A 26,949-nucleotide genomic window follows, 5' to 3' on the forward strand; every position below is an offset into this window, starting at 1 on the left:
TCAAAAAGTACCAGTCACAGTAAGGCAAGAACCAATCATGGTAAAAAGTTAGTATTGCTAGCAGCAATAAATTCCTAATCTGGGTAGTCTTATGAGTCTGTTTTCTAAAGCTAAAAAAAAAAAAAAAAAAAGAACTTCTCATAAAGATGTGCAATTTGAATGTATTTTTGGTGTTAATGTAGCAGTAACTTTCCCAAGCTTTTAATAGGTCACAATTAATCAACCTCCAATCAATAAGAAGCATCCTAGCTATAGAATCATTACACTTACCCATGATAGTTAAGGCTGTAGCTTTTGTTAATTCTTCTTTCATTGACTCTATTACTTCTAAATTACCACCATCCAGGTTGCATCTATTTATGGTTCCATTTCCCGAACTGATCCAATAAAGCTTGTTTTCCACATAGTCTATCGATAGACCTGTAATTAAATTATACAACTTAAACATAATAGCAATCACTTGAATAGCAATATTCACTGAGCACCACTGGATTTGTGGGGAAGAAATGAGTTGAAAGCTCAGATATTTGCCTTAAAATTAAAACTTGGCTAATAAGAAAATAGTGCTATACTGTCTAATTGGATGAAAAAGATAATTTTATAAGCCCTTACCCAGTATGTCTTTTGATTATCAGAGAAGTTTTGTGACATTGAGAGGACTGAAAGCTCCATATTACAGATAAGAGAATAGTACCAAAAGCAGTTAAGAAATCTGTATTCTCAGGACATATCTACAGTATTATTGGCACGCTCACCAAGATCACAATCCACATTATAACAATATCTCTGTGGTTCCATGTAGGCCTCTGTGACCCAGAACTACTCTGTAAAAGCATATGTGGACAAGTACCTAGGCATAAAACCAACAAGAAGTTCCTTGGCGCTCACTCAAAGGATAAAGTGAAGAAGGCACAAATGATAGCTTTCCTTAAAAAATTAAAAGGAAAGAGAGGAAGGAAGTAAAGAAGACTGGAGAAAACCACATAGGTTCAATTGCACCCAGAGATGTGCAAACATAGCCTAATTAATTCCTATCTACAGGGAGTTGCAAATCAGAGTGGCACTGATTTACCCAACCAGTTTTAACCTGTAGAAATAATCCAACAATTTTGTAGACTATTTCAGTTATTTCCTGATAAGCTTTGCTACTAGAAGACTACAAGTTTCACCAGAAAAAAATCACAATGCATATAATTAGAAATTGCAGGGATACAGATTTTAGATATTTTTTCAATGATGAGAGAGGGAAATTGAATTTAATTACTAAGGAAATACTAAGAAAATAAAATCAAAGAAAAATGACCATCGTCATATTGCTTGATGTAATACCATGAGGGTGAAAACCTTTAACATTCAATTTTATGAGGGAAAGTTTAGTTATTCTGCAATTACCTAAAACACCTTGATGCACCCTTTCATGTAGCAGATAAATCCAAATTCAGATCACTAAATTTTCTAAGAAGCAACTGGTTTTGTCTTTGGCTTAGTTGTCTAATAGCCATGATCACAACTTCATCTTTTGTCAGAAATAAGGAATATATGTATTACAGATTAATTGCACAAAATACAACTCCAATATTTCTTATATATATAAAATTATATATAATTTTTATATATATAAAATTATATATATATATAATATTTTTGTTTTAATTAGTTACACATGACAGTACAATGATCTTGACCTATCATACATTTCTGTTGCCAAATTCTTGCCAGGAGTTGAATGAACAAATTTATTTATAGAGCATTCCTTTAAAATTACGTGGTTTATCTATGCCCATGGGTATTCTAAATTGTACCTCTCAATCAAGCTAAACCATCAGACAACTGCATTTTCCGATTTCTGTGTTTTTGTCCCTCCTTGATGTTCTTTGCTGAATTGGGCTTTGGCACGGTGCCTTTGGTTTGAATGAAAGATGTTTTAAGAAGTAGACATAGGAAACCTGTTAGACTTCCCAGGTTACAGTGTCGGAAAGCAGTATATTATACGGTGACCTCTTTATCCAAGGACCCCTGGGAGAAATTTCTTTCAGGGCTCCATGCCAGGAAAAACCATATGTGCAAAATATAAAATTTTAACTGGCCATATTTCTCTCTTTGCTTTTGCTGCAAAGAAACCAGAGTCAGATTTGTGACCCATCACCAGTCGTTATAGAGGAATTACTTTTATACTTTTAGCTTTACCCCTGACTTTGATAAGCTTATCTATTATATTCTTTCAGCTGGATTATTTAAATTAATATTCTTGTCTAACCTTTCTTAGGGAATACATTTGTTTAAGTTACATTAACCTCTTTTTCAGAAGACAGTATGCGTTCATATCTCACTCCAAATTAACCTACAGTGTCAGAACCTTATCATCCACCTAATACCCTGCAGTTTCTCTTCTCTAACTCATGTTATATTAAAGCAGAATTAAACAGAACAGGGAAGTTACAGAGATTGGGTCAGAGATCGCCAAGGCCTATTACTCAACTGCTTTGCTTTTGGACCACAAATGCACATAGGAAAGTGGCTGTGACAAAGTCAGTTTATTATTTTCACTGTCTAGTGTAATACCTAGAAGAGAAAATACAGTTCATGAGCATAGAGTAAATAGATTATTTAATTAAGTTCATTATGAAATTATAAATTATCTCAAGGAGTTCTCCCTAGCAGAGTTATGCTCACAACTGAAATTTTTGAAGGACTACTTGTAACCAGAAACTGTGACAATTAGAAAAGAAACAGCAGCAATTCAATTGGTCCACCTAGTATGGCTTGAATTTCTACATCAATTAGAAGAGTGAATAGTTTTAGAACAGAAGTTTTGTAATTCACAAAATAAACACATCTAAAGTTTCTATATTAATCTATATGTGCGTGAGATAAGTGTTACCTAGAACCCCATATAGTTTCTCCTGTTAAATATATTACTTTACCTATAAATATTCTTGAGTACATTTATTCCCTAGATTATAAAATAGAATTGAAATCCTCCACAAAGCCTACTATAAATTTAAGAAATTGATAAAAATGTGCTTTATATTAATTGATATATGCATGTTTAAAAGCACATACTTATAAAGTTTATTGGTTTAAGTATTTTTACATCATAGATTTTGACCTTGTTAATATCATATACTCAGTCCCATCAATACTGAAGAATTAACTGAACATATATTAAAATAATTCTGGATCAGATCTCTGTTGTGCTAATGTTTCAAAAGATAAATCACAAAGCAGTGGACTAATTGTTCTTTAATGCAAATTGGAACTACTCAGCCATGTTAAAATGTTAATTCAATAGCCATGAGAAAATAGGTCAAATGTGAGCAAATTTCTAAAAATTCCCTTGATCCTATGCAAAGAAGTATAATTTTATGAGAAAGGGCCTTAGAGTGATTGAGATTTAAAAATATTACAAATGATTATAGGACCTATATAAAGAATATACCAGTAGTATTATAATCTTATTATTCAAGACATATTTATCAATTTTAAAATCATCTGAATCTGATTATGAGATAAGGATATACAGATAAAGCAATGTAATAACTGAATGAAACAAGAAAGAAGTCATCATCTAAATTGAAAAGTCTTTATTAAAAGGCAAATTACTTTGTAAACCCAATTTAGTATTCTTATAAAAATGTATTTAATCCATATGCTTTAAGTTTTAAATTCCTTACTTTAAGCCAAAGACTATTTTAATATATACTATTAATAATAATAATATAATATTTTATTTGAACATTTTGTTTTAAACAGACCAGCTTATTTTTTAGACCATTCAATTTGTTAACATTATGTGGTTTATCTTGTAACTGAAATAACTCACAAATTTATATAAGAAATATTTACATAATGGTTTTAAATAAGATAATTTAGCTATATAACCCATGTTACTAAAAACACCTTAAATTGTATTACAATTAAGAATTAAGACTTCATTTTATGTGGCTAATTCATTTTGTAAGTGATTCAAAGTAAGATCAATATAATATGTACTATGGAATTAAATTTAAAATGTATTTTTATTTAAATTTATGGAATTAAATTTAAAAGGTATTTTTATTTAAAATTGAGGCTTTCTAAAGATAGCAACACCAAATATTTTCCATCACATACCAAATTTTACTTCAAAAGTTTCATCTTTATCTGTGAATTATAATTATTATAAAACCATTCATATATACTGATCCTTGGGTCCCACTTCTAGAAATTATAATTTAACTGTTTTGGACTGGCCCTAAGCATCAGTATTTTTTTTTTATTCTTAAGTAATTTTACAATAAAAAAATTGAAGAAATTATTTTTAACCACTGCATATTTTTATAATCTTTCAAATTTGAATTTTTAGTAAGCTCAATAGGTGTTTTAAATTTTGACAGAATGAGCACTATAAAGGTGAGAGCTTTAGAAAAGAGGAACAGCAAAGATTCATGTGAGGAAGAAGATAGACTGTGGACATTAAAATTTGGATGATTAATTTCAAGTCCTCCAAATAGGTATACAAATAACATCAAAGTCTTCTAAATATTATTTTTGTTTTTGCTGTCTTTAAAAATTTAAGTACAAAACAAATGCTTTAGCTTCTGGGATTGTGAAAGTTATAGAAACTGGCCACTGAAAACATATTTACTAAAAAAAAAAAAAAAAAGAGAATATACCAAAAAGTTCCATCCCACTTTACACCTGTAAAAGAATTATAGTATTCTGGATACTAGAAAATGGAGATCTTTTCAGAGTTCACCAGAATACCATGGTTATTCCTGGGGCAGAATTATTTGAGAGATATTGAGTTTTAGGTCTGATAGAGGATAGTTACTTCACAGGGGAAAAGCATGCATCTAACTGCCTATTCACTATTTTCTCAAGAAATGCTGAATAACTCCTGAGAATACTTACATTCTGTTAGTCAAATAATAGATCTACTGAGAAATCTAAGCATTCTCTGCTCCATCCCCCACCTTCTCTCTGAAGTGAACACAAATTATGTAAGGCATCACCCTTTGCTATCATTACCTTTGCTATGTGCCTCTGGAGGGCTTGCCTGGGTACACTCTTACTTCACCATGTGAGGTGGCTATAATAAGAACAGCAGCCTCATATGGGGCGGGGGGCGGGACATAGAAAGCACTCAATTAATATTAGACATTTATTAGCAGTGCAGGTTTTTATTTTTAAATATATTTCCATCCTAAGGTAAAATCCTATTTGAAAACCTGTGACTATCTCTCTGAATATACCTGTAATTGATAATTAATATTTATTAATTATAAAACAAACATATCAAAACTGAAACTTTTGTTCTGTGAAAGATGATAAAAGATATGCTTCTGTCTGGGAAAACATAATTATAATTCACATATCAATAAAAGACAAGTATCCACAAAAGGATTATCAAAATTTAAGCTCAAAAAATTCAACTGGAGCCTGGTACAGTAGTGCACACCTATTAATCCCAAGCATCTTAAGAGGCTGAGGAAGGAGGATCAGAAGTTTAAAGCACAGCAACTTAGCAAGGCCCTAAGAAATTTAACAAGACTCTTTCTCAAATAATAAGTTAAAAGGGCTTGGGATTGGCTTGTAAGTAAGCACCCCTGGGTTCAATCCCTGGTACAAAATAATAATAATTCAATTGGAAAATGGGCTAAGGATATCATCACAAGAAAATACACTAATTTTTTTTTAAAAAAAACACATGAAAAAACTTTTAACATCTTAAGAAATTTAAATACAAATTGTAAGATATCACTATACACTTATTAGAATGACGAAAATTAAAAATTAGAATACTAAATGCTGATAAGGATGCAGAAAAATTGGATCACTGACACATTGCTGGTTCTGGGAATAAAAAATGGTACAGCTACTCTGGGAAAGTATCTGGCAATGACTTATAAAACTCAGCATGCTATTACCATCAGACCCCAAAACTGCACTCCTAGGAATTTATCCCAGATAAATGAAAAGTTGTGTTCATGAAAAGACTTGCACATGAATGTTTATAGCTTTATTTGTAATAGTCAAAACAGAGAATCATCTAGCTGTCCTTTAGTAGGAGGATGGTTAAATTTACTGTGCTGCACTCATATTTTGGGATATTATTCAACAACAAAAAGAATCAAATTATTGATACATGAAATAATTTCAGTGACTCTCCAGGGAAATATGTGAAATGAAAAAAAAGGAATCTCCCAAGGTAACATGTTGTATGGTTTGACTAATAAAACACTTTTAATGTGACAAGATAAGCAACAAGAACTGGAGACAGACATGTGGAGAAGAATGAAGTGGATGTTAAGTACAGGAGGGAAATAGATGAGGCCATAGAATAGAAATGTGAAGGATCATATGGTGTCGAAATTATTCAGGATTTTGATCACAGTAGTAGACACAGGAATCTACACACATGATAAAATTGTATAGCCTAATTAAACCACACAGAAATTAATATAAGAAAACATGAAATTTAGATAGAATTATGGTTAATAACTCAGTTGTGGTATTTCACTGTGGTTTTGCAAAATGTTCTAATTGGAGAAAATTGAATAAGGTACACATGAAAAATCCTGAATTATTTTTAATAACTGCAAGCAACTCTAAAATTATCATCAAATAAGGACTGAGGTCGCAGCTTAGTGGTAGGGCCCTTGTCTACCACGTGCGAGATCCTGGGTTCGATCCTTAGCACCACATGAAAATAAAATAAATAAAATAAAAAGGTATTGTGTTCATCTACAACTAAAGAAAATGAAACAATATCTGAATACATGTTTACATTTTTAAAAAGAATGCTATCAACCTTTAGTTGAGTATATTGCCCTTATCTTGAACTGATCTATTTTTTCCTTGAAATCACCCTTCTCAGTTCACCCTATTTTAAGAAATCATCACAACATACAGTTACTGAGCTAAGTTCATAAACTGATTCTTGTTGCTTATCTTATCAAGCTAAGATTTCAGAATCGTTTCCTTCCTCCCATGTAAGACATTTTACAAACAATATTCCTAGCACTTGGTGATTGTCAAAAAATTATGTGACTTGTGAAAACAACATATGCAAAAAAAAATAAAAAAGGAGAAGAGGTCAGAATCAATATCAAGCTGATTCTGGAGAAGTGTTGCATTTTAAAAACATTCAAAACCTTTTATATCTATAATTTTATAATTTACTAAGACAATGTTTTATTGATTGATAAGTAAGATGGTACAAAATATTTTAAAAGCACTGTATTATGCCAAATATTTTAAAATTCACAATATAATGTTAAACATTCCCTTCTTTTGCCCTACTCATATGGAAAATTTCAGAGTTTTCTACACATAACAACTGTCTCATGCATTTTATTCCTAGTTTTCCTTTCTTCTAGAAAAAAAAGAGGAAAACCCTTGTTCATCTGTAATTTTAAAAACAAAAGTATTTTTTTTTCTTCAAGGCTCTGTTGAAATTTCAAAATACCATTAATTTGGCTATAACTTATTCCATTATTTTTCTTCCCCACAAAAATTTATTTCTTCTGTGTTCACATTATCTCTGATACTATCTTTATGATGTCTGGCACATAGTACACATGAAAAATATTAAGTATTTTCATTTCATTTTACTCTACTAAATATCTCACTCAAGGTCTGTAATTATCTGTGACTTTTCCTTCACTGGACAATGACCTTCTTGAAGATGGATCTGAAGGTTTTGTGATTCATATTGAGTATACAATTTATATCCATTTTTAAAAATAGCCTTTCATTTCACTTAACATTTGAAGTTAGATGAAAACATCATAAATTTAAATTAGTTATATGCATGCATGTATAATTATAATATTACTTATTAAGTCCTCTGACTATTTTTGAAATCTATTCTTAACATTTTCATCAATTTACATGTCTTTATATATTGAGTGTGCTTCCTAAATAATAAAAATCACGATGATGGTAGTACTTGCATATAAATAACAGAACACTGTTATATTAAGCAAGGAAATATCTTGGAAATTTATAAATATTATTTTTAAACAGAGACACACCTTAGATTTTCTTAATGTGATAAAATGTTCTTGCAAGTCTTATCCTTGAATATATTTAAAAATGTACTAACTTAGCATACAACTTGGAATAATTAAATAAAAAAACATGCTTTAAAGAATTTAGAAAGTTTCATTTGAAGGTTAAGTAAACAAATAATTTTTTATTGATATTATATTAAAAGTAAAAGGTTACTATTAAAGAAATAAAATATATAGTACACTAGATCTTTAAGAATAAGTCATGTAGGGTAATGCTGATTGACAACTCAAGTTGCTTTGTATAAGGCTTAGGGATAAAATTCATAATATGAAGACATTTAAACATGGAAATTGCTTGAAGTAGTAAATTAAAATCTTCTGTTATGTAAACTGCTCCAAGCACTTAATGTATCCAAGACTGAGCAATAAATCTTAATTGTGAAAATTTAGTGCAATAATGGATAACTGGAATGCTGATTTGTATTTAACAGAAACATAGTTATTTAGCCCCAGTTGCTAAAGGCAACAATTACTCAATCTTTAGTGACAAATACTCATAAAATGCCAAGTTGAGAATTTTGAAAAGATTGTGATGCATTTCTATATTAAGTATGTCACACGTATGGATTTAACAACAAATAAGCATAGAGTTGAGGAAGAGGACTAGGAGAGGGAGGAGGGAAAGGAAAAGGGAGGTTCCAAGGAAGAAATTTGAAAAAACTATGTTGTAATATTGTATGTATGCTTAAATGTGTAACAACATATTCCACTATTATGTATAATTATTGTGCACAAATTTTTTAAAAAAATAAAGATAAATATAAAACTATCTACCAAAAAAAGCAAATAAAGAAAATTAGTGAATTATAATAGGAAAAAGAATTCCACAAAAGTAAAAAGTCCAGTGTGTCAGTGACATAGCCATTAAAACTAGCTTTTAAAGAATCAGAAATAATTAATTGTGAAGCACAATTGACACAGAGGTGAAATTGCTTCTTGCATATTCCTGGATACTTAGAAAATCTGACTGCAGTGTCCTCATTGAACCTCCATTTATTCAGGGGTACCTGCATTTGTCTCTTTCCCACCTTCCATGCTTGAAAGAGCATCAGGTTTATTCCCTGATCCTTTCTTGAGGTCAAATTATTACTAGTATTATGATGAGCCTAGTCATAGTACAATGGCTAAGCTTTAATACCACTTTGGAAGACATAAACTTGTATTTGAATCCTAAGTTTCATTGTGGGCAACTAACTTCTTTCAATGAGTCTTGGACTTTGAATCTATAAAGGAAAGATAAAAAAAAAAAAAAAATCCTCCCAGAAGTGAATGCAGTAAGATGATTAAAGCAAAGCATTTTGCAAGCATTTGACATAATGTAAGTACTTAAAAAGTACACAATATAATTGTATTGTTTTTGCTGCCAAATGCTCATCATTCTATAGAATCAGAGATCTCACAGTAAGTGCATGCAAACACAGATGTATGGCTTCGTGGTCAGAATACAGGTCACATTAAAAAGTTACCAACAAAAATGTTCTGAGCTACTACTACCCCCACCTCACTAAACAGAATACTGCTTTCTCATCACATTCGAGTGAAAAATGATAATAGTAAAAATACAACACTATCCATGAGAAGACAGTCAGCTGAGCAATGGTTCCTCCTTTTCTAATTACCTAATTTTCTTCATAGAAATCATTTAAAGAATGTAGTAGGCAGGCAGTTTAAGCCAGAGTTCACTCACCCAGATAAACTCATCATTAAATAATAATCATAATAATTGCTTTAAATGAATAAATAAAATTACAATTACTAAATGATTTGGTGATAAATGATATAAGTATTTCATGAGTATGATTTGCATGCATAACTCCAAAACAAATTTGTATTTATTTTTTCACATATTCATATGCCATATATAGTACTATAAAATTCCATCTTAGGAATCCTCTCAGGAGAATAATTCTGAAAGAATCTTGGGATTGCCATGGCATGGACTCTTCTGAAAGTGTGTCTTTGTGAGACTTAATTTTTACTGTACATTAAATAGCAATCTAAATTTACATAGAAGCAAAAAAATATTTTGTACAACTGTTTGTATCACAATTTCAAATAGTTCTATAGATCACCAATATACATTTCTAATGTAAGTATTCTTTCTAAATATCATATGTTCACAAACTTATTGAACCAAAATAAATGAATAAGTCATACTTTTATCCACTCCTTTAAAAATGTCTTAAAAACTATTTATAAAAATCTTTAAGAACGGAGGATACACTCTGAATTATTTCAGTATTCTGTCTGGGTTAGTAAATAATACAAATTATTAAATCTATTTTAAAAAATGGTTTGGGTACACACCATGAAAATATTACTTAAAAAAAATACAGCCATGCACAGTGGATCATGTATATAATCCCAGTTACTCAGGAGGCTGAGGCAGGAGAATCACAAGTTCAAGGTCAGTCTGGGCAATTTAGCAAGGCCCTGTCTCAAAACAAAAAGAATAAAAATGCCAGGATGTCACTGGTAGGGTACTTGCCTAATATGCATGAAGCCCTGGGTTCAGTTTTCAGGAATGAAAAAAAGTTATTATGAAACATGGTTTTAATCTATTTTACACACTGCAAGGCCTTTTGGTATAGAATAAACTACATCAAAATCTCTGAATGAGCCCAATTCAATGAGTTGAAAGGCTTCATGAAAAGAACTTAGGTATCCATGAAGAAATTTGGTCCATGGTCTATTGTTTCAGCACCTTCCTGAGAGTTTCTAGTCTATCCTTCAGATGGTCTAAGAATTACAGATATGTCTGGCCAGTTTCCAGGAACTCATAAACTAAATGATTACAACAGGGCGCGCGGGCACACACACACACACACACACATGACTGGTTTTGTGTCTCAGCTGGAATGCTGACTATTGTGGAATAGAGTTTTAGAGAAGAGGTAAAGAACACAGTGATGTACAAGTCTCTTTACAAAGGATGTTTTAATGCATGACAACAAAATGATCCATGAAATAAAGATTTCATTTTTCTAAATGTGAATAAAATCCAAAACCATAGCTAATTATACATTAACATGGCTTTACTATTCTACTGTCTTCAAAGATATAACTTTCCTACTTAAAGTAACTCTTGCCCAAGAAGATAAAGATTGTAGACACTATTATTGCTCATTGCAGGAACTTCCTGAAAGGTCTATAACTTTTATAGCAAAAAACTGACACCTCATGCCTCACGGCTCTCTGAATCAGCTTTCTTAAAAATCTCCTTTCTGTATTCACCAACCCAAAAATATTATAAATGAATCCTTACTTAATTCTAACCAATGCTCCAGCTCCATTTGAAAGACTTGCTTTACACCAGACTTCAAAATCTCAATTATTGTTTGAACACTGAGACTCTATTAAGACTTAGTTCCTACTGTCTCCCTCCGCTGTAAGCAGAAAGCTCAGAAAGCTCAGAAAGCTCAGGTTTGTCAAAACAAAAGTTTTTTGTTTTAGTATTTGTTTTTTGTTGTTGTTGTTGTTTGTTTGTTTGTTTTGTGTGTGTGTTGGTGATATTTCAAGGAGCTGGAATTCAATATGAAAGACAGAAGATAATAAGTTCTTATGCATTCACTATCCAGAACAAATACTAAAAACATTTTATTACATTGAATAGGAATCTTCTTTTCTCTTTTTATTTTTTATTTGTTCTTTTTAGATATACCTGACAGTAGAGTATAATTTGACATATTATATATACATGGAGTGTAATTATTCTAATTGGAATCCCATTCTTGTGACTGTTAAGTGGAGTATCACTGGTTGTATGTAAAGTATATATAAAATATATATATTTCCTATGTTCATATGTATATGAACATAGGAAAGTTGTGTTTGATTAATTATACCTGTTTCCTATTTCCAATCCTCCTCCCTTCCCTTCAGTCCTCTTAGTCTAATCCAAGGAACTCCCCCACTCCTTTGTTATGCATTAGCATCCACATATCAATAGAAGATTTAGCCTTTGGTTTTGGGGATTGGCTTATTTCACTTAGCATGATAGTCTCCAGTTTCATTCATTTACTGGAAAATGCCATAATTTCATTCTTCTTTATGGCTGAGTAATATTCCATTGTGTACATAGACCACATTTTCTTTATCCACTCATCCGTTGAAAGGCACATAGTTTGGTACAATAGCTTGGCTATTGTTAATTAAGGTGCTATGAACATTACATGGTCACTATAGTATGCTGATTTTAAGCCCTTGGGCTTAAGCTGAGGAGTGTGATAACTGGGTCAAATGGTGGTTCCATTTCAAGTTTTCAAAGGAATATCCATAGTACTTTCAAGAGAGTTGCCACCAATTTGTGGTCCCACCAGCAATGTAAGAGTGAACCTTTTTCCCAAATCCTCGGCAATATTTATTATTCCTTGTATTCTTAATAATTGCCATTCTGACTGGGGTGAGATAGTATCTCAGTGTAATTTTAATTAGTATTTCTCTGTTAGAAATATTCAAAAACATTTTTTCATATATTTGTTGACCATTTTTATTTCTTCTATGAAGTTCCTGTTCAATTCCTTTGCCCAATTATTTGGTTTTTGCTGTTTTTTGTTTTTATTGTACCCCATGGTGATTAATGCTCTATCCAAGGTGCAGATGGCAAATATTTTCTCCCATTCTTAAGACTCTTTCTTCATGTTCTTCGTTATTTCCTTTGCTTTGAAGAAGTTTTTTAGTTTGATACTAACCCATTTATTGATTCTTGACTTTATATCTTGTGCTTTAGGAGTCTAGCTAAGGAAGTCAGTTCGTAAGCCCACATTGTAGAGAGTTGGGTCTACATTTTTTTCTAGTTGGTGCAGGGTCTCTGGTCTTATCCCTAGGTCCTTGATTGTCTTTGAGTTTAGTTTTGTGCATTGTGAATGATAGGAGTTAAATTTCATTCTGCTACATATCAAACATCTATATATATGTATATAATATTTTAGCAATGAATATTCTGTATTTGTTCATTCATTATTCTTTTGATGAATATTTAGGCTCACTCCAATTTTTTTTTTTTTTTGGCAGGGGGGATAACAGGTGTTGAATTCAGGGCCACTCAACCACTGAGCCGCATCCACAGCCCTATTTTGTATTTTATTTAGAAATAATGTCTCACTGAGTTACTCAGTACCTTGCTGTTGCTGAGGCTGGCTTTGAACTTGTGATCCTCCTGCCTCAGCCTTCTGAGTCTGGAATTACATGCTGATGCCACCATGCCCAGCTCTCTCCAAACTTTTTATATTATGACAAACAATGGTTTATGAACTTCCTTTTACTCTTTCTAGAACACGTATAAGAATGCTCTTCAGTATTTAAGTAAGGATGGAATTGCTGAAATATGAGATATTGCATATAAACCTTATACCCACATTAAATTCTCAAATTTATATATTAATATCTCCATTTTATAGATAATTAAACTAAAATTTACAGAGTAAAGTTAATAACATCAAAGTAGTGATTGATACCCAAACTACTTTTCCCCAATGATGCTATACCTCAAATACATTATAAGGTGTGTTTTATGTGAATATGATAGCTCTAGAAGCTGAATTCCTGTAGGTCCTTTGAACTTCTGAGTTCCAGAAGTCACTTTGTTCTCTCTACTTAGACCTTGAACAATTTAATTTGGATTCTAGTTGTGGATGGTGAACATTATCAAAGGAGATATTAGTAACCTACAATATAGAAATGATACTTGAGGTAGGGAGCTAAGGAAGAACAGGTAAAGGGAGACCTCATCTAATCACTCTCTTCCTCCGTGGAACTAAAATAAGGACTTCTGTACCAGACAAACACAGGACAGAACCCAGCAGAGCATCTTAATTTTGGAAACATAAAATGATTTAAAAAATTGTTATATATATAAGTTTCATCGTGCAGTGGGGAGACCACTGATCTTAGTACCTGGTTAATATGACTACTTAGCTAGAATAGGAAGTTATTAGAAGAAAGTCTATTTGTAAACCACAGCCAGAGCAAGTTGATAACCTTGTTGTCTTTTTGCTTGCTTCTAAGTTGGGAAGATCAGAGTGTAGAACACAAATATCTCAAATCTGTTTGCCTCTCAGGGTTAGCAGCAAGACACTGTAGAGTTACATCCTCATATTTGCCTAGAATTTTTCATCTCATAGGCTCATATAATTACATATATTTACTGCTAAATTTCTATGAAATTTATTTTGTTTATTCTTCCTAATCTTCCTTCCTAAAGGGCTAGATGTTTTTTTCTCGTGAGTTTTATCCTTACTCAAATCTTATGTGAACTTTAAACATGAAAAGATATTTTGTCTTGATTGTATTAATAAGGAAACCAAGCACCATTAAACTGAGAATTGACTTGTTCACGGTTACAGAATTAGATTTCCTCAATGAAAACTCTAATAATTTAGGTTCCTTATGCCTCTACAGGAAAAGAACAGTGACCAGTTTTCATCATTAGACCCACTGCAAAAAGTATAAGCTGTTAAGAGTTTTTATTGAATTTATTTTGAATATGAAAATGGATATTTAGTATTAAAGGAGATAAGGTTTTCCCCATTATAGAAACAAGCATATAAATTAACATTTAGTTTTAGGCCACAGCTACTAAATTACAACATAAAGAATTTATTTGCTCATATTATTTCCATCATACTTTTCAGTATTAAATGTTCCAAACAATCCCAGAGAAGTAGCAATTGAATTGCAGGAGTTCAAATTAAGTCTTTTGTATGGCCCTAATCTTGTGGAGCCTCTTGTTTCTTTTGTTCTAGCATCTTCTACAAAGATGTATTAGCATTTCAATCTGCCTTTACTTTCTAACACTATCCTGAATTTCAATTGTGTACAAAGCTTAGAACAAACAGTCCAAAGAAAATAGCTGTTAACAGTAGCATTCTATATCAAAGGTTTACTTTATAGACTACATGAAAAGAATTATTTATTCCAAATTTTATGTTACTAAACCCTTATTGAATAATTAATATTACAAATAAACTACTTCAAGTCATTACAGTTTTACATTTTTGCAACTAAGAAAAAATTGCTGAAAAGCTTCATGGTGTATTATTTTCTCAGATTAAAAAATATACTGCAAAATTATGATGTTCTGTCATCTATTCCATCATTTGCATATTTAATGTAGCATCAACATTCAGGTTATTATTGGATTTTTTAAAAGGTACTTTGAAAGGAGAAACCAGAGGCATGATAATTTTTGCCTCTCAAAGATACATACAAATATGAAAGGTGATTAAAATTAAGAAACAATATAATGTCTACATATCTATATACAAATATGTAACATTTTCTTCTGTAATAATTTTGTATTTCAGATTTTCAAGGTTTTTTATGGGAAAAAGTCAGGACTTTCTTTTAGTACTGTTGTGTCATACTTGATGATTTGCAATAGTTGGTGAAATTATCCAAAGGGAAAAAAAAATCTTGTAAAGTGAATGAAAACATCTGAAACCTACTGAGTTTTTAAACCCAGATCATTTTTAACTATTACTGATGACACAGAATTGATAGCCAGGGAAAGCCTCAATATGTTATATTGGTACTACAGTACCACTTATGATCCTTATCAGTGAAAATAACTTTATAAATTACAGTACATTTTCAGCAAACTCAGTACTTAATACAATGAAAAAATTCTCATGTTAGAAGGGCCCATCTCCCTATCCAGCTAAAAAATATTTCCTCCTTACCTCTAGAGGGGTTAAGGTAAAATATTTTTTTTAAATATGTATATTGGTGATTTCAGCTGGTGATCACATGAGGAACTATAGCTTTAGAAGGGTCATTTGGCCTATATTGTCTCATATGCAGCAAGTCATATAAAATTCTTCAGTGAGGGATGTCCTTCATGTTCCAAGACTTGAAAATAGCCTTGGTCACCAGAGACTGTTAATTGTGGCTACAGTAAACCCAAACACACAAACTCTGAAGGAATCTTTATCTGCCATTGGCTTTTACATCCCTTCCCCATATATTTCTTAGTAGCATCCCTAAAATTTACTACCCTACTCTGGATATCATCTTTCCTGTAGCCCCATCACAAATTTATTATTGTTCTTTGTCTAAAATGTATATATTCACCATTCGTAGGTCATTCATTCCAACACTACTCTCTTGTGAAGATCCTCATGTACTATGTAGATGTAAACTGTCATTTGTAACTAATTAAAACAAATTAAAAAAAAAGAATACAAACAACCAACAACAACAACAAAAACAAAACTCACAAAACTTATGTGACTTTCTCTTGTTAATCAGGTTCCTAGACCAAACCAGAAAGCCCACATAAGAACTAAGAGAGAATAAGAGGGCATTTTTCTCCCTACCCTTCAAATAGAGATAATAGATTCAAGGAAATTCATCAGTTCCTCATTTTTATTGCTAATCTATATATTTTTTTCCATGTTCTGAATTAAAGGCATATTATACATGAATAGGTTTGTCACATTGAAAGCTGCAGTGATTAACTATTAAAAACATAATACTTACCTACTGGTTCCTTTTGATTCTGAAAGAGAATCTTGCTATTACTGCCATCCATATTTGCCATGTTAATTGTATTTCCATCTGTCCAGTAGAGTTTCCTTAATTAAAAACAGATGTGGATTAAAAATATTAGATGTTGACCTACTTGATAAATATTAAAGTACAAAGAAAATACTATAATGTAGTCTTGGTTTGGGTTAATTCTTTATTAAAGGTGTAAAATTAACAAGCCACTTGCTGCCTGGGATAAAAGCACCACTCTTGTTTTTGCCTGTCACTGAAGGAGAATTATCTCATTCTCCTTCTCCTCCTGCATTCAAAACTGAATACTTAATTATGACTGCAGTAAATTTCATTCATTTTAAGTAATTCATCAAAATTGAATCCTCTTGGCTATAAAAAAGTCAGACACTATAGATGGGAATAAATTCATTTCAACCATTCTGTTGTAATTGAAGAAAAACTCTTCTAGCCCTATGTAGGCTCCCTCAAGTGTATATGATAACTGACCAGAAGATTGGAGAATCTGATCTACTTACAAGTGAATATGTTATTAAAAATTGGCATTCAAAATGAAATCAACAACATTTCTCACATCTCTTTTTATTCTGACTTGTCACTCCATAGAAATATAATTAATGATATCTTACAATATGTATGTATAAATCATATTTTTGCAGTTAGAAATCTCTAACTAGGGATCTCTCATAATTTCCATATGCACATTTGCTTTTTTGATGCTATACCTGATACACACACACACACACACACACACACACACACACACAGTGATAACAATCTTAAACAGTGGCTTTTCCATAAAATCAGGACAAAAGTGTGGAATTTTGAAAAAACTTAAAAAAAAATAATCATACTTTACCCCCTCACTGGGTGAGCTGCAAGACACTGTGGCTTATCGATTCCGTGGATAATTGAGGTTTTCAAAGAGCCATCTAGCCGTGCCACATTAATTTGTGTTTCATCAAATTCTGAGCTAATCCAGTATAAATTACGGGATACCCAATCCACTGCTAGCCCTCTTATACTCTGAATATCTGTAAAAGAGGAAAAGGAAAATTAAAAGGGAATGAAGTTTCTCATTCTCTTGGCTCTTCAAATAAGTTATTTTCTAAGGGAAAATTTAATTTACACCTTAATTTGTTTGCTAAAATTGTACAAGATTGTAATCTCATTCCCTTATCAACCCTTCTTAAAGCATGAATAATCATTAATGTCTTTCTGCGGAGGCATTTGAAAACCTGAAGCAACAATTAGCATTGAAATTACACTAACAGTCAATGATTCACTAGTAAACACTTTGGAGCAGACTCAGGCACAAGTCTTATGGGCCAAGGTGACCAAAATTTAAATTAGAGTAATAGCTTCTCCAGTTGGTAGCACAGAGTTCTAGTTAGGAGAAAGTACTCACTGGCCATCAACAAATGGGCTATTTTATGTTTTAAGTGCCAATTTGTTACTGCAATGAAATAAGAGAATTCAACTTTCCTAAAAATCACCAGAGTTGAACATCTTTCAAAACGGATAATTAACAGGAATCAAATGAGATACGAGAGAACAAACTAAAATCCTGTTAACATTCCTCCAGCGTGGGATGCTATAGAAATTACTGAAATCTAATTAAGTTTGAATACAGTACAGCCCGTATAAATATTTGGGCTGCAATTGCTTGATTATTAAATCAGGCATCTTTGAAAACAATGATGAGATTTAGTCTTAAATGTAATTACCCATTTCAACTAAGTGTTAACATGATGAAGATTAGAGAGTCTTTAAAAAAAAAAAATTAGTCCTCAATCTGGAGCAACTGGCTACTTTGGTGTCTATTTTAGTTAAAAAGTTTTAATGTTTTCTCGAGCGTAAGAAGTTCATTGTACTTCTAGAGAGTTTTAAATCACTGATTCTTAAATTTACAAGATATACTTGGAGACTGTGCAAAGAAAGATTCGTATTCAGTACTTCTAGAGAAAGGCCCAGATTCCTCACTGTCACCTGTCTCCCAGGTACTACTCCTGATTCCAGGGAGCGATTCTAGTCAAAGCCACAGAACACTTAAAACTTGGCTTCAATGGAATTACTACAGCTTTCTTTCTTCTCTTTTCAAAAGAAGCCTTAACTAATTTTTTTTAATGTAAAATCTAAACATCAAAATTTATAAAATTTGCCGACTACTTCAAAATTACTGGAAACCCAGGGGTTCTAGACGTGCTGTAAGATACAGCATTGGAATGATCAGATTTCGCTGCATGTTTACCTTCTCAAATCTCCACTGAGTCTGCTTTGCTGTTCAAAAACATGAATCTGACATAACTTTCCTATCTGAATGTATATGAATACACCAGAGTAAATCTCACCATCATGTGCATCCACAAGACTGGGGTCCTAATTAGAGTAAGAAATATTCCATACTGCAATATAATTATATCAAAATGGACTCTACTGCCATGTATAACTAAAAAGAATCAATTAAAAAGTAAAAACCTTTCATTATTTATAAATAACTTTGTATCGTGATGCCCTTATAAAATATTCTCCATGCTTCCAGTTCTCAAATCAACAACCTGGTCATTTTGCAAGGTCACTTTTATCATTAATTTACTGGTAAACTGTTGTATTTTGAACGTTGAACTTCCTTCAACCCCATACTTCAAATTTATTATTGTTATTAGTTATCCTCATCTAGTTTGTGTATTTGATCTTTCATTTTTTTCCTTCCTTTCCTTTTTTATTTCCTTCCTTCCATCTTTCCTTCCTTCCTACCCTCCTTCCTTTCTTCCTTTCTTTCATTCTTTTTACCACAGTAATACACCACCCTTTTAAAGTTAAACTTGCTAAGACTTATTTGCCTCACTTGGGATCTTTAAACATCTTGCTCCATCAACCTCTGGAATATTGGTTGCTAAGGAATAACAACCTTAGTAGCGTGATTTAAGTTTTTGTTCCAGGTATAGTGCCAATTTTTTTTTAATCACTGATCAAATGAATATTTTTCAGCCTCTTTTTGCATATGTAAAAGGAAGCAAATTATACACAGTAAATAGCATTATTGTGAATACTGGATGATATGTTTTTATGCAGTTCATTTTAGAGCAAAGAGTACTTTACCAATACAATCACTTAATTCTTTCTGTATTTTGTCCTATATTACTTGGTACTGGTAAAGCAAAAAATAAATAAATAAATAATGAGTTTTTACTCTTCTACAATACATGTTCTCCAAAGAAGTTTTTGACTGTCTCTACTGCTCAAGATTATTTCATTCATCTACAGAATACGTTCTACTATTAAATTGTAAAACATAGCCAAATGTAAGCTATTGATATGTATTTGTACTTGTTAATTCTTTTTCATACTTTCTCAAATCTATTTCTGTCTTTAATTTTGAAATACATCTAGTCTTTTCCTCTTCTCAGCAACAGATTTAGTTCCTTTTGAGTTTTCTTTTTTCTTTTTTTTTTTTTTCCTGACTAGAAAGCTCTGGATTACAACCTTCATTTGCTCCAAAGTATCCAATATCTTCCAACCACTAAAAAAGTGCTGTCTAAATTTCTTAGTTTGTCTTTCTATGTGGTCTGAATATAACCACTTTCCCAAACCATTTGTCACCAATTACCTACACAGCATTGTACTGGTATGTTTTCAGATCTAGACTTGGTCTAGACCTTTACAAACCATAGGGGAACTATTTGGATTTCGTACCCTAATCCATCTCTACTTTCCTAAGTCTTATGCAAAATAGGTCAGTTGATAGGCAGAAATCACCCTTTCAGCCATAAAACTTGATCATTTTCTCCTGTATATCTCAGATAGAAAGATTTGTACCATCTACCTAACGCAACATGACTATCTGGTGGATAACTTTCTAGCAAATATAATTGTTCTTTAGTTTAAATATTATCATTTTACATATGATTTGTGTGTGTGTGTGGAGTACTGGGGTTGAATCCAGGGGTGCTTAACCACTGAAACACAGGCCCAGTAGTTTTTATTTTTTTATTGTGAGGCACAGTCTAAATTTTTTGGGCTTCACTACATAGCTGAGGCTTGCTTTGAATTTGTAAAACTCCTGCCTCAGTCTCCTGAGCTGCTGGGATTACAGGTGTGTACCACTGTGCCTGGCTACATATGATTTTTGAGGCTTAGCTGCTTGCTAATTTATCTTGATAGCTTCTCATCCCAAATGTAGACAACACTGCCTTCAATATAACTATTTTTAATGAATTGATGAACAATTTATAACATATGTAATTTAGAATGTATATATGAACCGAGCTAGAAAAATAAAATAAAAGTCCTCAAGTCTATGTTGAAGAGAACTTATGTAAAAACATACCAAAGCAATCTCAATTCTAATTTACTATCCTTACCTTTTATATATATGTATATATATATATATATATATATATCAGATTGGAGTTTCTTATTATCAGTTCAATGGCTAAAATAAAATTTGATCTTCTTTTTTTCACAATATACTGACCATGTATAATTGTTTAAGAATGCCCTGATAAGTGCAACAAAAGGCCCAGAAGAAAAAAGATAAAAATAATTATATGTTTGATGATATTTTTTCTGTCCTTGATCAAAATATTGAAATAATAAATTATGACTCTTAACTTCTTACTTCAAGTAAGTCAGACCAATATCTGAGCAAGTTTTTAGAAAGTTCAATTTTCTATTTCTGGAATTTTCACTTCTTGAACTAACATAGATTATATATTCTGAAAAGTCCTTCATTGCTACAAATTATTTGAAAAATGATGAATTTTAACTTTCAAATGCATGTCAAAAATCTTAAATCAGACAAGAGAATCTCTAGGTGCTATCAACACATACTCACAGTTTAGCTTAAATGTCAAATGAAAGCAAATGGAAGCAAAATCTGTACTGAAAATCTAGACGTTCATCTATTATTAGTTGCTTGAAGTAAAAGATCAGTCCTTCAACTCAAAAAATTGGAGGTTACCCAAGAATGATCCCAGGATATTGGAAGGGAAATATATCTTGAATAATAGGTAAGCAGCATGCAGGAACATTGGCCAGGTTAAAAAGAAGAGCAATTGAAATCTACCCATACCAGCCTGCATAGGCTCACAGTAGGCCAGGGTTCATCCCACCACTAGCAGATACCCGCCAGAGCTCAGGCTCCAACACAGTACTACATCTTTAGGCCAGAGACCATCATGGGCCTGGCCCAAATCCACCCACATTGACGTATACCTAGACCCATGCCTACTGTAGGTCTGAATTCACCACCACCTGGGAGCCCAAGCCTAACTCACTTCCATCTTGGGACATTACAGATATCACCATAGCCTTCCCCAGGCAGTAGCCCCTACCTTTTTGACAACAGACAGTGCCTAGAAGCAACTGAATCTTAGAGAAGGTATCCCAAAGACAGTGTAAGGCCCACCCTTTCAACCACATCTCTGTAAGAAATTGCACCTTAGGGCACCTCCACTACTATCACAAGTTACAACTATTGCCGCTATCACCTTTAGTTGCAGTAGCATACATTGAGGGACACCAGAAGAGTCTAGAAGCCCAACATCAAGGTGAAATACAGACAATCTGCATGGGTACTAACAGAATATAGGGTAGAAACTAATATCTCAGATCCACACTGCAATAAAGCAAAACACATAGACAACATGAAAAAACAAAGGAAGAAAGTTTTCCAAACAAACAAGGATACTACAATAACAGAATCCATGGACACCATAGTTGATGAAATGTCACAGAAGGAATGCTGAAGGTTCATAATTAAAATGATCTCTGAATTAAAGAATGACCTAAATGAGTAAATATAGGCAAAAATTGATCACTCCAACAAAGAGATAAGAGAGCAAACACAAGTAGCAAAAGATTATATAAATAAAGAGACAAAGAAACTGGAAAAAAAACAGTCAGAAATCCTTGAAATGAAGGATATAATAAACCAAAAAACAAACAAACAAACAAAAAACAAACAAAAAACCTCAAAAGAAAGCATAACCAACAGACTACATCACTTGGAAGAAAGAATGTCAGAATGTCAAATAATGAAGACAAAGTATATAATCTGGAAAATAAAGTTAATCACACAGTGAAGATAGTAAAAAACCATGAACAGAATATCCAAGAATTATGGGACAGCATCAAAAGACCAAATCTAAAAGCTATTGGGATAGAGAAAGGTGCACACAGTTTCAAACTTAAAAAAAAAAAAATGCACAATCTCTTCAAAGAGATCATAGCAGAAAATTTCCCAAGCATGAAGAACGAATTGGAAAACCAAATACAAGAGGCTTACAGTACATCAAATATAAAAAAATTGCAACAGATCTACACCAAAGCACATTATAATGAAAATGCCTAACATACAGAATAAGGATAGAATCTTAAAAACCACAAGAGAGAGGAATCAGATCACATATAGGAGGAGACCAGTTCAGATCTCAGAAGGTTTTTCAATCCAGACCCTCAACGCCAGGAGATCATGGAACAACATATACCACTCTCTGAAAGAAAATGGATGACAACTGAGAATCTTATATCCAGCAAAACTAAGCTTTAGATTTGATGATGAAATAAAAATCTTCCTTGATAAACAAAAGATAAAAGAATTTACAACTAGAAAGGCTGAACTACAGATTGGTTCAACATACGGAAATCAATAAATGTAATTCATCACATCAATAGACTTAAAGATCAGAACCATATGATCATCTCAATAGGTGCAGAAAAAGCATTTGACAAAATATAGCACCCCTTCATGTTCAAAACACAAGAAAAACTAGGGATAACAGGAACATATCTCAACATTGTAAAAGCTATCTATGCTAAGGCCCAGGCCAACATCATTCTAAATGGAAAGAAATTGAAAGAATTCCCTCTAAACACTGGAATAAGACAGGCATGCCCTCTTTCACCACTTCTATTTAACACAATTCTTAAAACACTGGCCTGAGCAATTAGACAGAGGAAAGAAATTAAAGGGATATACATAGGAAAAGAAGAATTCAAATTAGCACTATTTGACAACTATATGATTGTACACCTAGAAAAAAAAAAAAAAGCTCCACTAGAAAACTTCTATAACTAGTACATGAATTCAGCAAAGTAGCAGGATACAAAATCAACACCCATAAATCAAAGGTATTTCTGCATATAAGTGATAAATCCTCAGAAAGGAAAACTCCCCTATTTGCAATAGCATTAAAAAGAAAAAAAAATACTTGAGAATCAACTTAGCAAAAGAGGTGAAAGACCTGTACAATGAAAACGATAGAATATTAAAGAAATAAATTAAAGAATACCTTAGAGGATGGAAAGATCTACCTTATTCTTGGATAGGCAGAATTTATTTTATCAAAATGATCCTACTACCAAAAGCACCATACAGATTTAATGCAATTCCAATCAAAGTCCCAATGACATTCTTCATAGAAATAGAAAAAGCTGTCATGAAATTCATCTGGAAAAATAAGAGATCTAGAATAGCTAAAGCAATTCTTAACAGGAAGAGTGAAGCAGGTCATATCACTATATCAGACCTTAAACTATAATACAGAGCAGCAGTCACAAAAAACAGCATGGTGTTAGCACCAAAATAGATTTGTAGACCAATGGAACAGAATAGAGGACACAGATACTAGCCCACATAATTACAGTTATTTTATATTTGACAAAGGCACACCAAAAACATACTTTGAAGAAAAGATAGCCACCTCAACAAATGGTGCTGGGAAAACTGGAAATCCATATTCAATAAAATGAAATTAAACCCCTATCTCTCACCATGCACAGAACTGAACTCAAAGTGGATAAAGGACCTGGGAATTAAACCAGAGACACTGTATCTATGAGAAAAAAAAAATTAGGCCCAAACCTCCATCATGGCAGATTAGGCCCCAACTTCCTCAATAAGCCTCCTATAAAACAAGAATTAATATCAAGAATTCATATCAAGAATCAATAAGTGGAATGGAGTCAAGCTAAAAAGTTTCTTCTCAGAAAAAGAAACAGTAAGGTGAATAGAGGGCGTATTAATTGGGAACAAATTCTCACCACACACTTATCAGATAGAACATTAATCTCTAGAATATATAAGGAACTCAAAAATCTTAACACACACACACAAAAAACAAATAACCTAATCAATAAATGGACCAAGGAACTGAACAGATCCTTCTCAGAAGAAGATGTACAATCAATCAACAAATATATGAAAAAATGTTCAACATCTCTAGCAATTAGAAAAATGAAAATCAGAACTAACATTTCATCTCTCTCCAGTCAAGTGTTGGCGTGGATGTGAGGAAAAAGGCACACTCATACACTGCTGGTGAGACTGCAAATTGGTGCAGTCAATATGGAAAGCAGTATGGAGAATCTTTGGAAAACTGGGAATGGAACCATCATTTGATCCAGCTATCCCACTCCTCAGTCTATACCCAAAGGACTTATAAACAGCATATTACAGGGACACAGCCACAACAATGTTTATTGCAGCACAATTCACAATAGCTAAACTCTGGAAGCATCCTAGATGCCCTTCAGTAGATGAATGGATAAAGAAAATGTAGTATACATACACAATGGAATATTACTCAGCATTTTAAAAGTGCATAAAATCATGGCATTTGCAGGTAAATGGATGAAGCTGGAGAATGTAATGCCAAGTGAAATTAGCCAACCCTCACCAAAACCAAATGCTGAATGATTTCTCTGATTTAAGGTTGCTGATTCATAATATGCTGTGGAGCAGGGAAGGGATGGGAGGATTAAATGAGCTCTAGATAGGACAAAGAAAAGGGGAAAAGTGGAGGGACCGGAAGGGAGGGAGAATAGGGGTAGGAAAGATGGTGGAATGTGATGGTCATCATTACCCTCAGTACATGTAAAAAGACATGAAGGATGTGACTCTACTTTGTGTACAACCAGAGATATGAAAAATTGTACTCTATATGTGTACTATGAATTGTAATGCATTCTGTTGTCATACATGACAAATAAAAATTTTAAAAATATATGAAAAACAAATTAATGAATATAAATGTTAAATTTAAAAAAAGCAATTTAAAACTTTTCAAAAAATCTATTTTTACAGTCCTTTCTCTAGGTACAAAACCAAAGCAGAATTTGTGAGTAGTTCTGTCCTTGGACAAGAGATTACTAGTTTAAAAACTAAATATCCACTGATCAGACAGTTATGAGAGAAATAAAATTAAATTGATTTCTTATTAATAATGCCTAGCTTTTTCTCCATTGGTAGCAAATTTCACTCCTCTATGGAAAAGAAATTGCTCAGTCCAGGCCCTCTCTCATAATTCCCATAATAAGTTCATTATCATAATATTCAAACAAGAAAAAAATAAATAAAAAGAAAGAAAGAAAAAGAAAACACACAGGAATAAATGAAACAGAAAACTAACAGTAAGGAGAGAAATAAACAGTAAGTTTAAACCTACAAAATTTTCACATTTATAAATTTTTATATGTAGGATTAAGAAATATGAGTAGAATATTAAAAAGTAAAAGGTGTTTCAGAATAATAAATTTCCAATAAATTCTTTTAAAGTCATTTTAGAAAATATAAATCAGAGTCAAAATATAACTTATAGTATTAAGAAGTTATTCATTGATATAGTGATCAGTAGCTTAGATACTGTTCAATCAGTGAACTTCCAGACAATAAGAAAGAAGGTAACTTGAATTAGTGCAGAGATAAGAGAAGACCCAGGTAGCTGAATTATAGAATGAATGTTGTAGTGTATCTAAGCAGGGTATACCAAAGACAGAGTAGGGAGATGAGGTTAAACAAAATTGAGATAATATTTGTGGATTTTCCCCTTGAACTCATGAAAGACAAAAATCTAAAAAGAGGCACAATAGATTTAAGGGGGTGAAATAAAAATAAGCATTTTAAAAAATAAAAATGTAAGGAGAAAAAAATGTAAGAAGGACAAAGGACAAATGTTCTAAGTAGCAAGAGAGCAAAGACTCAACACCAAAAAAAAAAGGCATTTAGATAAATATGAGGATTCTCATACACTAATGGAAGCCAAAAGATAGTGGGATAATACCTGCAAAGAGGCAGAGAAAATAACTTTTGATTTGGAAGATTGTAATCAACAAAATTACCCTCCAAACTAAATTCAACAACAAAAACTGATTTAAAAATGGGCAAAAGACTTGAACAGATATTCCTCCAAAGTGAACACTGAAACATCCAATTACTATCTATCTGTGCTTTGCATCAGGGAAATGTAAATCAAAACTACAATGATCACTTCAGTAAGAATGACCATTACCCAAAACACCAAATATAACAGGAAACATTTGCACACTTTTGGTGGGAGCATGAATTAGACTAGGTATTATGAAGAACTGTACAGAAATTCCTGAACAAATGAAA

At 32.2% G+C, this 26,949-nt stretch overlaps 1 protein-coding gene across 5 annotated transcripts in view; it reads right to left on the reverse strand.

Moving 5' to 3' along the window:
- The window catches only part of Lrp1b (LDL receptor related protein 1B), a 1,779,935-nt gene that overhangs the window by 571,377 nt on the left and 1,181,609 nt on the right, over positions 1-26,949 (reverse strand). For all 5 annotated transcript variants that reach the window (XM_078017329.1, XM_078017328.1, XM_078017330.1 and 2 more), the window contains exons 30-32: positions 17,413-17,587; positions 16,536-16,630; positions 271-420 (exon numbers count right to left, since the gene is read on the reverse strand). In XM_078017329.1, the coding sequence (XP_077873455.1) occupies positions 271-420; positions 16,536-16,630; positions 17,413-17,587 (420 nt within the window). The remainder of the gene's footprint in view (positions 1-270; positions 421-16,535; positions 16,631-17,412; positions 17,588-26,949) is intronic.

Source organism: Ictidomys tridecemlineatus, chromosome 7, assembly GCF_052094955.1.
Source record: "Ictidomys tridecemlineatus isolate mIctTri1 chromosome 7, mIctTri1.hap1, whole genome shotgun sequence".
Lineage (NCBI taxonomy): Eukaryota > Metazoa > Chordata > Mammalia > Rodentia > Sciuridae > Ictidomys > Ictidomys tridecemlineatus.